This window comes from Neoarius graeffei, chromosome 3 (genome assembly GCF_027579695.1).
Source record: "Neoarius graeffei isolate fNeoGra1 chromosome 3, fNeoGra1.pri, whole genome shotgun sequence".
In the NCBI taxonomy this organism is placed as follows: Eukaryota; Metazoa; Chordata; class Actinopteri; order Siluriformes; family Ariidae; genus Neoarius; species Neoarius graeffei.
In genome coordinates, this window is record NC_083571.1 from 20841639 (window position 1) to 20855758 (window position 14120).

Genomic DNA, 14120 nt, shown 5'->3' on the forward strand with positions numbered 1-14120 from the left:
CTAATGGATGTGATTGTGATTAGGGCTGCTGCAGTCTTATTTCTTAAATGTCCAGTAGCATATGTTCCACTGTATTTCTGGTACAACTCACCAGTGTGTATTATTCTTAAACTTGGGCACTGGCCACTCCATCTGTCATTCCAGTCAGTATGATTGCATTATCAAGTCACAAATTCAACACACTCTTACACATGCATAAGAGCTCATCTATGAAATATATATATATATATATATATATATATATATATATATATATATATATATATATATATATATGAAATATATGTTTGGAATAGTAATAGATGTTTCAACAAGTTATAAACTTGTCCAGCCATATTGGATGAGGAACCAACTATAATTTTGCCAAGGCAACCTTAACAACACCTGTAGTGAATTCAGTACTGCTACTGCTATGTTGTGCTCCTGCTTTCCAATCTGATCTCTGATTCAAATGTCAAACTACAAGCACTCTGTATTGAAATTCAAGATGGGACTAAAGTTCAGAAAATCGATCCTGAAAGCTCCTGTTCTTCAATGTGATATTCTATTTCTGCCATCAGCTCTTGGATTTTGTCAGTACCTTATGCCATCTCCTCAAATCTTTGCACAAGTTGCACAATCAGTTGGAAAATCTGACAAAGTTTCAGCAACTCAAACAAACTACGACTTTATGGACTTCCTAAAGATTAGTTACTCTGTGTCTGTAACACCCACACTGCTACACACTCACTTAAACTTTAGTGTATGTGTCTTGTTCAGCAAAACAGTTAATGTGCACACTCTCTCTGATGGTAGGCATATCAGAAACTTGCTGGCCATGCTGTGAAAATTGTGCCTGCAGACGCTCATCTAAGTTTCCTAATCTGTCATTGGTTAACTCCTGAATATTTTCTATCATGAATACTATCATTAAAAAATCTTATAATTTCTGTTTTCCAAAGAAATTGATCTTATTAAGATATGTTCAGTACTTTGGGAGTAATGGCAGGTTGAATTTGGTCCAACAGAGTGCACAGGCTGCTCATGTGACGTCGGGAAACTGCTGGTGCTTTTTGAATCACAGGAAAGTGGTCAGGCTCTCTTCTGATCGGATTCTGACTAGATTACTCATGAATATCAATCAGATAACTTTTATAGGGATGTTCTCTAGCTCTCACTGTTTCTGATGAAGTATTCAGTTAAATTTTCCGCCAGCTAGTTTTGATGTTGTGATTCATGGGAGACTTTGAAGTTAGTTTTCATAGCTTTACCTACTTATTTTTTCAAATCAAACTGATTCATGTAAATAAATAACTAGTTTAGAATATAACTGCAGTTGTTTTAATGAAAAATATTGAGATTTTAATGGTCAGAATGATATTTTAAAAGTCAGAAAAGTGAGTCTCAATTTCAATTCAATTAATTGGAATAGATTATTGCATGTGGCTCACACAGGATTTTTTTTTTTAGGTTAGCCTTGAAAGCTGTTAATATTATCATTTATATTCTTTAATATAAACACTGGTAGGCCCTACTTTTGAGAAATACAAAGGCCTACAGAGCACAAAGTGGGTATTAGAAATACCCTTTTATTACGTTTTTTTAATTGAGTGTACCAATTTAACAGTTTGCATAATTAGCATAATTAAATGCTAATTTGCATAATTTGTTTTTACTAATTTTTCAAACTTTGCATTCAGTATAAACCATCTATGTGCCTGCCAATTTCCATGTAAATAACCTGGAAAAAATAGTTATTAAGAAAAAAACATTTGATGTCATTCATTAATTAGGCCCATTTTGGACCATGTTATCCATAACATTACAACAGTTTTCTAAAAAATTAAGCTGTTTTTTCAATCTTTGTAATATCTCAAGAATAGATAACCATATTTTAATCCTGTAAAGAAGTATGTTGTTCTGAATTCAATTCTGAATTTAATGAGTGCAGTTTCATGCAATTTGGATTGAATTTTCATCTGATATAACTACTGATGGTGCAAATTTTAACAATATTAGCAAAAATCAAAGAATTAGAGCACAGTACTCAGAATTTTAAATCCAGTTTCTTATTTCCTTGACAAGAGGAGAATGAGAAAGAACATGAGCATGACATGCCAGTGGCCTTTTATTGGAAGCACATGAGATCATGGCCATTAATTTGAAAACCCAGAAAGAAACCATTCTGGCATTGTGGAACCAAGAGATGTAAACTAGGAACTAAAATCATTCAAAGTTGCTCTTGTCATAGAAATAAAAAAAGACAGTTGCACTTCTTACCGGTGGCCCTGGAATACCAGGTCCCCCTGAATGTCCTCTGCGACCCTGTAAGGGAAAAATGGATATGAGAAAGAGATACAGTGAATACATGCAGAGAATGTGAATGTAAAAAGCTCACACTATCATAGCTGGATACACATGGCCAATACCTCTAAATGGTAGCATTTAGACACAGACAATACTTCATGTTTTAATTAATGGCAAGAAAACAGAAAGAGTCCACAACCAGCACGTTATGATCTCAAGCCACAACAGTCAATCCTGATCCACAGTAATTAACATAGTATGTTACTCTGTACACTTGGAGAAAAAAATGTTTTTCTCAAGGATTGTTAACATTTATAGCTTTCTAAAGAGGTTTTACTTGGAAGAAGAAGCCTTTATTTGTCACATGCATACTTCAAGCACAGTGAGATTCATCTTCTGCATTTAACCCATCTGAAGCAGTGAACACACGCACACACCCAGAGCAGTGGGCAGCCATACTACAGCACCTGGGGAGCAGTCAGGGGTTAGGTACCTTGCTCAAGGGCACTTCAGCCCAAGGCCACCCCATGTTAACCTAACCTGCATGTCTTTGAACTGTGGGGGAAACCGGAGCAACTGGAGGAAACCCACGCAGACATGGGGAGAACATGCAAACTCCACACAGAAAGGCCCCTGCCGGTGGCTGGGCTCCAGAACCTTCTTGCTGTGAGGCGACAGTGCTAACCACTACACCACCGTGCCACCCAAATTACTTGGAAGCATTTCTTTAAGGTGCCCTTCCACCAAAAACGTTTAATACTGGCTCTTTTTGAAATACCATAGGTCACTCCAAGTTGCATATGCTTCTGCATGTGAAAATGTAATTCTACTCCCATTCCCTGTATTAGCTTATGAAAGAAAATAGTCGAAAAAATGAGTGGATCAGAAAAAGCCATACAAAGTTACGTCACTTCAAAAATTAGTATTCATGGCCTCGCCCACCTTGGCTTGCGACTGCCCACGGGAAGAAAGTTCGGATTTAAGCGCAAGGAGAGATAGCAGAGCCCATCTCGTCAGTAGCTCACGAAGAGGACCTAACGGCAAGCTAAAAACATGTCTGGACAAGTTCGTGCCTGTGTTATTTAACAAAGAGCACCTAACAGCAAGTTGATAACATGTCTGGACAAGTTCGTGCCTGTGTTATTTAATGAAGAGAACCTAACAGCAAGCTGAAAACATGTCTGGACAAGTTTGTGCCTGTGTTATTTAACGAAGAGCACCTAACAACAAGTTGAAAACATGTCTGAACAAGTTCGTGCCTGTGTTATTTGTGGCAGTAACACAACAATGTTGCATTTCTTGCCCAAGATAGAAGAGGTGAAGAAGAAATGGTTGGAATTTATCTTTGGAACACCACCAGCGAAGTATAATGCAATGTTAGTACTGTGTTCTGATCATTTCAACCACAGTGACTTTTCAAACTTCGGTGCCTTCAGTAGTGGTTTTGCTTCAAAGTTGTTTTTAATACCTGGATCTGTAGTCAAGACAATCGACCACCAGCTCACAAGCTGTAAGTAAAACATGAACTTTTTGTTCGAAGGTTTTTGTTACAAAATAGCATGTTCATATTCTCCACATTAGCATGCATGACATGGTCACAAGTTAGGCAGGGATGAGAGTTTTCCACTTTTCGGCAGATTTCCGCTTTTTCTGAGTAAAAAACGACCTTTTTATATTATGCCAAATCTGTTGAGAATTTTTTTTATTAATTTCAGGGGGTTGGGGTATGTTCCTTCATGCTGTTCAAACTTTATTAACTCCAACAATGTTTACACATTATTTGTAAGTCACCATCTTTAGTCTCGTTTAAATCTCGTTGAATGTGATGTAAAATTTGTGTTATCTACATTGTTATTGGTCAAAACATCGGTCGAGACCATAATAGCCAATCAAAACAGTTTTTACAAAGACACCCACATCCGCTTGTTCTGACCCACTGGAGGTAGCGTCATAGTGCTGTTAGCCAATCAGAGGTAACACGTTTACTGATTGCTGTTAGCCAATCAGAGGTAACACATTTACATGTCATGAATATTAATGAGTAAGAGCTGAAATCCTGTCGTTCTCCCACCACCCACTCCTCCACCAAACTAGAACAGCCTGAAACAGGAGAACCACAGCATTTTTTTACCAAAACCGGCTCACAGGGCATTCATTCATACTAGAGACCACCACACAATTAATGAAAAAACGATGCAAGGAGACTTTTAAAGGGAAGCCTGAAGAGAGTTTTACATGGAATCTTTAAGGGCTTCCCTGGAAAAAGATACCAAAGTTGTCAGTAATGCAATAAAGAGCGCCACTTCCAGTTAGACTACAAACTACAAACATGGCCAATCTGAACTTCAACACCCAAGAACCACAGCACCCTCTATTGCCTGTCTATTAATTACACCTGTCACTCATTTCCCGGTTAATCAGCCCATGCTATATAAACACCTCGCCCACACTCACTCGATGCGAAGTATTGTTCAGTGTCTTACCTGTCCTACCAAGCCTTATTATTCTGCCTGCCTTATCATGTTCTCGACCCTTGTTATTATCTCATTCTTGTTACTCTTTAGTCAATTTAGTCCCTTATTACTCTGTCTACCGATTGATTGACCCCTGCCTGTCCCTTGACTTCGATTTCATCTATCTTTTTGGATTTCTTTGCCAGTTTGCATTCCCTGCTCTCCCCCCTGCACATACATCCATAAATCCTGACAGGATACTTTGCTGCATATGGATGCAGCAGAGGAGGCATGGCAAACTGCTTTGATCACTCAAGGGTGCCTCTTAGAAGAACATCAGCAGATGCTCACCGATCTCAACACCAAGATGGTTCAGCTCACTTCTATGATGCCGCAGGGCCTCCTAACGCACCCTGAAGCTCCTCTGAGTCCCACACTCCCACTTCCATGTCCCAAGAAGTATGCCGGGGAGACGCTCAGCTGCAAGGGGTTTCTGCTTCAGTGCTCCATGGACTTCACCTCGCTCCCACACATCTCAGATGAATGCAAGATTGCTGGATTTATTTCGCTTTTAACTGGCAAAGCACTACAATGGGCCAGTGCAGTGTGGAGGAGTGGAGGCGAACACACCACCTCCTACAACAGCTTTCTGCAGTTATTCAAGCATGTGTTCAATCATGAACTGGAGGGAATTGAAGTCGGCAAGAGCCTCCTCACCATCACCCAAGGTTCAAAGAGAGCCACCGATTATGCCCTAGATTTCCGGAATCTTGCAGCTGCCAGCGGGTGGAATGAGCCAGCGTTAAAGGCAGTGATTCAACAAGGACTTCACCCCTCAGTATTAAGTGAACTAGCATACCGCAATGAACATCTCACTCTGGATGCTCTCACTGATCTCACCATTTGATGAGACCATCTGCTATCCAGCCGCCCATCCCTCTGGGAGGAAGCCAAGCCTGCCATGACATCTGATTCTCCCTCTCCCATGGAAGTTTCTTGTGCTCACCTGAAACGCTCCGAATGAGATCAGAGAAAGAAGGAGGGCTTGTGCTTCTATTGTGGGAGCTCCAGTCACCCAGTGTCCAGTCCGCTCACCATGCACCAAGGAGACCAAGGCTGATTCAGTGAGTCCCATAAGATCACTAAGAGCTTGATCTTTCAAACTTCTAGTATTATTGAAACTGTCTTCCTCTACCCATGTGCTGTCTTTGGTTATCGACTCAGGAGCAGAGGAAAACTTCACCAGCTCAGTCATCCAGAGGTTCAATCTGCCCACAAACTCACTGCAGACTTCACTCAGCATCCAGTCCATCGATGGAGGCCCCATAGGGGAGTGCCTTGTCACCTCCTAGACCGCTCCCATGCATATTCAGATGGGAGCTCTTCACTCTGAACAAATCTCACTCCTCATCACAGCTACCAAGCATCACAGCATTATCCTGGGCTATCCATTGCTACAGCTTCATGACCCACTCATCTCCTGGCAGAACAAGAAGATTCTCCAGTCGTCCCTGGCATGTTTCCAGAACTGTTGCCGATGTTCTCAGCTAAATCTTTCCTCCACCTCCATAGAGAATCCTCACCCTGACTCCCTGGAAGGGATCTTTTTCTTTTTTTTTCATTTCCATTTCCAGTTGAGAGTATGCTATGTGCATTCTGGCTACTGCTTCTCACTGGAGCTTTTTATTTTTATTTTAGTGTTTGTTTTTCTTTTTTGGGTTTGTGTAGTTTGATGTTTGTTTTTGTTTGAGTGTTTTTGTCCACCATTTGCGGTGTAGCTCCAGACCCAGTTTTGGGCGTCGGTTCCCTCGAGGCCTTGGTCCACTGTGGGTGATGCCTGTGCTTGTAGCTATGGACTGCAGTGAGCTCGTTGCTCATTTTAACATTATGGTTGTCCAGCACTCTGTGCAGCAGTGCTTTAGTGCTTGGCATGATGTTCCGAGCGATGTTGCTCGGTGGCATCCCGGCAGCTGTGCAGGTGGTTTGGGACATACCAGCGCTCTGTGTGGCGGTGCATCTGTGCTCACTTTGTGGATCCATGGCATGGTGTTCCAAGTGACGTTGCCTGGTGCGGTTGCAGCGGCTGTGCTGGCGGTGTGGGACTTGTTTTTGTGCACCTTTTGGTGGGACTGTGGCTGCTACACCATTGGAATGACATCCTGACCTCTATTTGGTGGACTTTTTTTTTCTATAATTGTAAAGTGACCTTGGGTTTTGAGAAATACGCTATATAAATTATTATTATTATTATTATTATTATTATTATTATTATTATTATTATTATCCCTGCATGCTACCTGGACCAAGGGAAGTTCTTCAGCAAAGGCAAAGCATGCAGCCTACCCACACATCTTCCCCAATGCAGCCACATTTACCCTCCATCCCAGAACGAACAAGCTGCTATGGAAGAGTGCATACAGGAGGCCCTCAAGCAGGGGTACATACACATGTCCACTTCACCAGCATCAGTGGAATTCTTTTTCATGGAGAAGAGAGGGGGCAGACTTTGTCTGTGTATAGACTTTTGAAGACCCAATCAGATATCAGTGAAATACCCATATCCACTTCCACTTGTGCACTCCACATTGGAACAGTTCTGCAGTGCCACGATCTTCTCCAAGCTTGACCTACGTAGTGCCTACAACCTGGTCCGCATCCATGAGGGTGACAAGTGGAAGACTGCCTTCAGTACCAGTGCTGGCCATTTTGAGTACCGGGTCATGCCTTATGGCCTCTCTTCGGCACCAAGTGTGTTCTAGTGCCTCATTAATGATGTGCTGCGAGACATGTTGGGGAGGTATGTCATAACTTACATTGATGACATCCTGATCTACTCCCCTGACAAAGAGAGTTATCTTAACCATGTTTGATCAGTACTCAAGCGCCTGTCTAAGAACCATCTCTATGTCAAGGCTGAGAAGTGTGAATTTCACATGCGTAAGATCTCCTTCCTGGGGTACATCATCAGTGCTGAGGGGGTCAGCATGGACCCCTCCAAGGTAACTGCAGTCAAATCCTGGCCCGTACCCACCTCAGAGAAGGAGCTCCAATGTTTCCTAGGCTTCGCAAACTTTTATCATTTCATTAGAGCAGGGGTTCTCAACCTTTTTCAAGCTGGGCTCCCCCCCAAAGCTGGTTCATTGCAGTTGGGGCCCCCCCTCCTCCCGGCACCTACTAGGCTATAGCTATATAATTATGAGGTTACATGTTTTGCTATTATTATTATTATTATTATTATTATCAGGGGCGGCACGGTGGAGTAGTGGTTAGCGCTGTCGCCTCACAGCAAGAAAGTCCGGGTTCGAGCCCCATGGCCGGCGAGGGCCTTTCTGTGTGGAGTTTGCATGTTCTCCCCGTGTCCGCATGGGTTTCCTCCGGGTGCTCCGGTTTCCCCCACAGTCCAAAGACATGCAGGTTAGGTTAACTGGTGACTCTAAATTGACCGTAGGTGTGAATGTGAGTGTGAATGGTTGTCTGTGTCTATGTGTCAGCCCTGTGATGACCTGGCGACTTGTCCAGGGTGTACCCCGCCTTTCGCCCGTAGTCAGCTGGGATAGGCTCCAGCTTGCCTGCGACCCTGTAGAACAGGATAAAGCGGCTAGAGATGATGAGATGAGATGAGATTATTATCAGTAGGCCTATTATCATTACTAGGCTATTGCTATAACTGGGAATTGGCACTAGATCTCTGATATGAATTTATGCTTTATCATTGTTATTATTACTAGGCCTAATAATAGGCATATCTGCATGTTTTACAGAAGCTTGCAGGTAGGCGATGTTAATGTGAGACCTGAGCCTGCTTTGCCTTGAAAAGATCCTCAATTCTTGGTGCAGTGTCTGATAAACATAGCCTCAAATCATCCTCGATTTGTGCACGATTGTGGTATTTCGTTTTGAGTGCAGTCATTTTTGAGAATCCTGCCTCACACAAATATGTGGACGCGAAAGGGAGGACAATCTTCAAGGCGACGTCACAGAGTTGAGGGTATTCCTGCATCAATGCTGCCCAGAATGATGAAAGAGGGCAGGAGGTAAAAAGTTCCTTCAGCCTACTGTCACTCTTCAGCCCAATAAGCTGTTCCTGCATATCAATTGACAGCTCGTTTGCTGTGCACACAAATGGATCTCGAACCCACGCAAAAGAGCGATAATCCTCTTTAAAGTACGTCGCAAATTCTTTTCTCATTGCAGACAGGTGCTCAGACGCTGATTGAAATAGAGAGGAGAAATCGTGTGACGTGCCTGCATCAGTGAAAAAGTCTGCAAGACTGGGGAACATGTCGCAGTTCCCTCGACTGATGCGGCCATGCCAGAGGTCAATTTTTTGTGTGAAGGCATCCACTCTGTCTGCGAGGAGCAAAATATGAGTTTCGCGGCCTTGCCGAGACAGGTTGAGGCCATTCAAACGGTCAAATATATCGACCAAATAGGACAGATGCTTCGCCAGATCTGATTTGATTTCTGTCAAAAAACACTTCACCTCCTCTCGCAGCTCATACAACCACTGCAAACCCCCCCCGGAGAGCCAGTGAACTTCAGTGTGCAGAAGCAGCTGTCTGTGCCCTGACCCCATCTCCTGGCAGAAGACCCCAAACAAGTGAGAGTTTAGCGGCCGTGATTTGATTAGATTTGTCATTTTCACGGATTGGTTCAGCATGGAGTCAAAGAGAACCGGCATTTTTTTAATGAACCCTGCCTCATAGTGTTGCGACTATCCCGCCACGAAGCGGGGCTGCTAAGCCGCTTCCTCCAGAGGGGGCTGATGCCGCCTCAAGCATGGCTTCTGCAGACTTTAAGGCTGAACTGCTCGCTGCTCTTCAAGAAGAGCACAAGAGGAGATGTCACAAGAGATGTCACAGAGTTTACATCACCTGGCGAGCTGCAGTTTTTGTGAGAACACTCAAATAAACCGGTTTGCTACTCCACAATCATTGTATCACAGTTCGGAGTGTAAGTCCCACTGCAGTTATGTTACTTTTTTAAGTGGTGGTGCTAAAACAACTTTTAACAGCGCTATCTACAATATAGCTCTGAATTGTAGTTATGTTTTGTTGACTTTGATGTAAATGGCACCTCAACTCCCACTGTTCTAATAGGCAGTCAACAAGCTTATGTGTGCGCAAGTTTTTGTTTTTTTTAGATGGTTCTTGGTTTTGTGTTGTTTAATATTTCAGCCTTGTCCTCAGCTGAATATTCCTTAGAGGAAAGTTTGCAGGAGCTCCAACCATGTTGCAGCGAGGTGAAGATGACTGTTCGGTCCAAAGCCTTGAGTTTTTTTCTTTTGGTTCATGACTCCTTGTGGAGTTAGCACTGGTATCCTGTCATTTGGGGATGGGGTAGTGGAAGGTGCTATGGAGGAGGTTGCGGGTTTGGGGGTAAGTTGACTAAGTCTGTTGTTTGTTTGTCCCCCTCCCCTCTTTTTTTCCTTTACCTTCTCTCTTCTCTCCTGGAATCCAGGGTCAGGAACCTGGCTGCCTCCTATCTTAATTCACACTTTACATGGCTAATGTTATAAGCTCAAATGTAAGTGTGGCAGCGGGGGCGTGGTCAAGCATCGGTCTGTGACCGGAGGGCAGAGTCAGGGAAGGTAAGTGGCAGAATCACTGCACCTGAGGTCTATTAACGTGTGTTTGTGTGTCTTCCCCAGTGACCGCGCCCTATTTAAAGAGAGAGCGAGAGCAGAGGGGGAGCTGTCTCCCCAACCAGACGACTTGTGTGTGTGCGTGTGTGTGTGGCTGGGAGAGTTATATTGCGACTGAAAAATGCAAAATAAAATAGTTTTTTGAACTTAATTCTGGCCTGCCATCCTTCTGTGTTCCTCCCACTCATACGAACTGCCACAGTGGTGCCGAAACCCGGGAACGGAGCACAGGAAAAGAACAGCCCCATGGAGTCCTCCCCCTTCGCAGACCTGGTCCACGCCCTCGCCACAGCCCAGCAGAGCCAGCACCAGGCGCTAGTCGCCCTCCGGAAGGAGCAAGAGCACCGGTTTGAGGCCCTGGTGTTGGCACAGCAGGAAGATCGACAGGCGTTCCGGCACCTCCTCGCATTGGCAGGGTCCACCACCTCCACCACCATGGGCCCTTCTCCCCTCACCCTAACTAAGATGGGCCTGCATGACGACCCCGAGACCTTCCTCACGCTCTTTGAGCAGGCAGCAGAGGCCTCAGGCTGGCCGGTGGAACAGCGCGCGGCGCGCCTCCTGCCCCTGCTAATGGGTGAGGCGCAGCTGGCCGCGATACAGCTCCCCACCGACCGCCGGCTGGTCTACGCGGACCTTCGCCAGGCTGTCCTCCAGCGGGTGGGGCACACCCCCAAACAGCAGTGACACCGCTTCCGCGCTCTGCGCCTGGAGGAAGTTGGCCGGCTGTTCGCGTTTGGCCAGCAGCTCCGGGACACCTGCTGGTGGTGGTTGAGGGCCGACAACCGTGACGCCGAGGGAATCATCGATCAGGTGGTACTGGAGCAGTTCATTGGCCGCCTACCAGAGGGGACCGCGGAGTGGGTCCAGTGCCACTGCCCGGCGTCGCTGGATCAGGCTGTCAAGCTGGCGGAGGACCATTTGGCGGCTGTTCCGATGGCAGGACAGCGGACATCCTCTTCTTCCCTCTCCTCTCTCTCTCTCCCCCTCTCCTCCTGTGTCTCATCCTCGCCCTGTTCCCCCACCACGGAGACGGGGGCCAGCCCCACCCCTGCCGGCCCGTCGAACCCAAGATGCCTTCCCGTTTTTCCTTTCTGTGTCTGTCTCTTCCCCCCCTCAGGTGAGTGAGCCCCAGAGTGCCGGTGCAGAGAGGAAGCCCAGGCCGGTTTGCTGGCGCTGCAGGGAGCCGGGACACCTGCAACAGCAGTGCTCGGCAATGGAAGTGGGCGCGGTGGTTCAGATCACCGAGGCGCCAGGAGCCGCCCTCGATCGAGCCGGAGCATATCGCATACCGGTGAGTATCCAAGGGGATACATATCAGGCGTTGGTGGACTCTGGCTGTAATCAGACCTCAATTCACCAAAGCCTGGTGCAAGACGAGGCATTGGGGGGAGTACAGGGGGTGAAGGTGTTGTGTGTGCACGGGGATGTTCACAGCTACCCTTTAGTGTTGGTCCACATTCTTTTCTGAGGGGAAAAATTTAGAGTAAAGGCGGCGGTTAATCCTCGCCTCACCCACTCGATAATTTTGGGGACTGACTGGCCGGGATTTGGGGAGTTAATGAACCATTTAGTGAAGAGTGGGTCCTGCCGTAGTTCAGCAGGGGGAGGTCCCGGTGTCGCATTGGTGGGAGCAGCTGTCACAGAGCCGGCTATGTCATCTCCACGTCAGAGTGAGGCGCAGCAGGCTCCTCCTCCCTCTCTCGGGGAAGCCCTCGCGGATTTCCCGTTAAAGCAGTCGCAAGACGACACTCTGCAGCATGCGTTTGACCAAGTGAGAGTAATCGATGGTCAAACGCTCCAGCCAAACGCCACCCCGTCCTTCCCCTATTTTTCTATTATGAAGGATAGCTTATACCGAGTGACGCAGGACACTCAGACTAAAGAGCAAGTCACGCAGCTTTTGATTCCAAAGAGCCGCTGGGAATTGGTATTCCAGGTGGCTCACTTTAATCCCATGGCTGGACACTTAGGGCAGGATAAGACACTAGCCCGAATAATGGCCCGGTTCTATTGGCCAGGGATTCGCGGCGATGTCCGTGAATGCCATTTAGTAAATCCAACGGCCATTCCAAAAACGCCTTTGCCCCCTCTCCCATTAATCGAGGCCCCGTTTGAAAGAATTGGGATGGAGCTCGTCAGGCCATTAGATCGGTCAACACGAGGGTACCGCTTTATTTTAGTTCTGGTGGACTATGCAACGCGATACCCGGAAGCAGTGCCTCTTAGCAATATCTCAGCATGCAGTACTGCGGAAGCACTCTTCCGCGTCATCTCCCGAGTTGGAATCCCGAAAGAGATTCTGACTGACCAAGGCACCTCGTTTATGTCACGTACACTGAACGAACTGTATGGGTTATTAGGAATTAAACCGATCCACACCAGTGTTTATCACCCACAAACGGACGGTTTAGTTGAATGGTTCAATCGCACCCTTAAAAATATAATTTAAAAATTCGTAAGCGAGGACGCATGTAATTGGGATAAATGGCTTGAACCCTTGATATTTGCAGTGCGAGAGGTCCCACAAGCCTCCACGGGGTTCTCCCCATTCGAATTGTTATATGGGCGTAAGCCACGCGGCATTCTAGATGTGCTGCAAGAAAATTGGGAGGAGGGACCTTCACCAAGTAAAAATGAAATTCAATACATTATTGACCTGTGCGCAAAACTCCACACACTCACACACCTAACCCAGGAGAATTTGCGGCAGGCCCAAGAATGGCAAACCTGCCTGTACGACAGGGGTACGCACCTTAGGGAGTTCGCACTGGGAGATAAAGTACTCGTACTGTTGCCCACATCGAGCTCCAAATTGATCACCAAGTGGCAAGGACCCTTTGAGGTCACACGGCGAGTCAGGGACGTCGACTATGAGGTGAGGCGAACAGACAGGGGTGGGGCGCTACAGATTTACCACCTCAATCTGCTCAAACTCTGGAACGAGGAGGTCCCCGTGGCATTGGTATCAGTGGTTCCAGAGAAGGCGGAGCTGGGGCTGGAGGTTCAAAAGGGAGCATTGGCATCGTGTACCTCTACGGTCCCCTGTGGAAACCACCTCTCCCCGGCCCAACTCGTGGAAGTTGCCCAGTTGCAGACTGAGTTTTCAGACATGTTCTTGCCCCTGCCTGGCCGCACCAACCTCATACAGCACCACATTGAGACGCCCCCGGGGGTGGTAGTGCGCAGCCACCCTTACAGGCTACCCAAACACAAGAAAAAAGTGGTTTGGGAAGAACTCGAGGCCATGCTCGAAATGGGCATCGTCGAGGAGTCCCACAGTGACTGGAGCAGCCCGGTGGTCTTGGTACCCAAGGCCAACGGGTCGGTCCGGTTCTGTGTAGACTATAGAAAAGTCAACGCGGTGTCTAAATTCGATGCGTACCCAATGCCTCATATTGATGAGTTGCTCGATCGACTAGGTACGGCTCGCTTTTACTCGACACTGGATTTGACAAAGGGTTATTGGCAGATCCCCTTGACTCCATTATCCCGAGAAAAAAACGTCCTTTTCCACACCGTTTGGCTGACACCAGTTTGTCCCACTTCCTTTTGGGCTGTTTGGAGCGCCCGCTACGTTCCAGCGACTGATGGATAGGGTCCTCTGCCCCCATGCCACCTATGCGGCCGCGTACCTCGATGATATCATTATCTATAGTAATGACTGGCCGTGGCACCTGTAACACCTGAGGGCCGTCCTTAGGTCGCTGAGGCGAGCGGGTCTCACAGCCAACCCA

The 14120-nt window shown here is 46.5% G+C and overlaps 1 protein-coding gene across 1 annotated transcript in view; it reads right to left on the bottom strand.

The window, feature by feature from the left end:
• The window catches only part of LOC132882507 (collagen alpha-1(XIX) chain), a 740050-nt gene that overhangs the window by 298518 nt on the left and 427412 nt on the right, over positions 1-14120 (bottom strand). The window contains exon 18 of the mRNA XM_060915622.1: positions 2260-2304. Coding sequence (XP_060771605.1) covers positions 2260-2304 — 45 coding nt within the window. The remainder of the gene's footprint in view (positions 1-2259; positions 2305-14120) is intronic.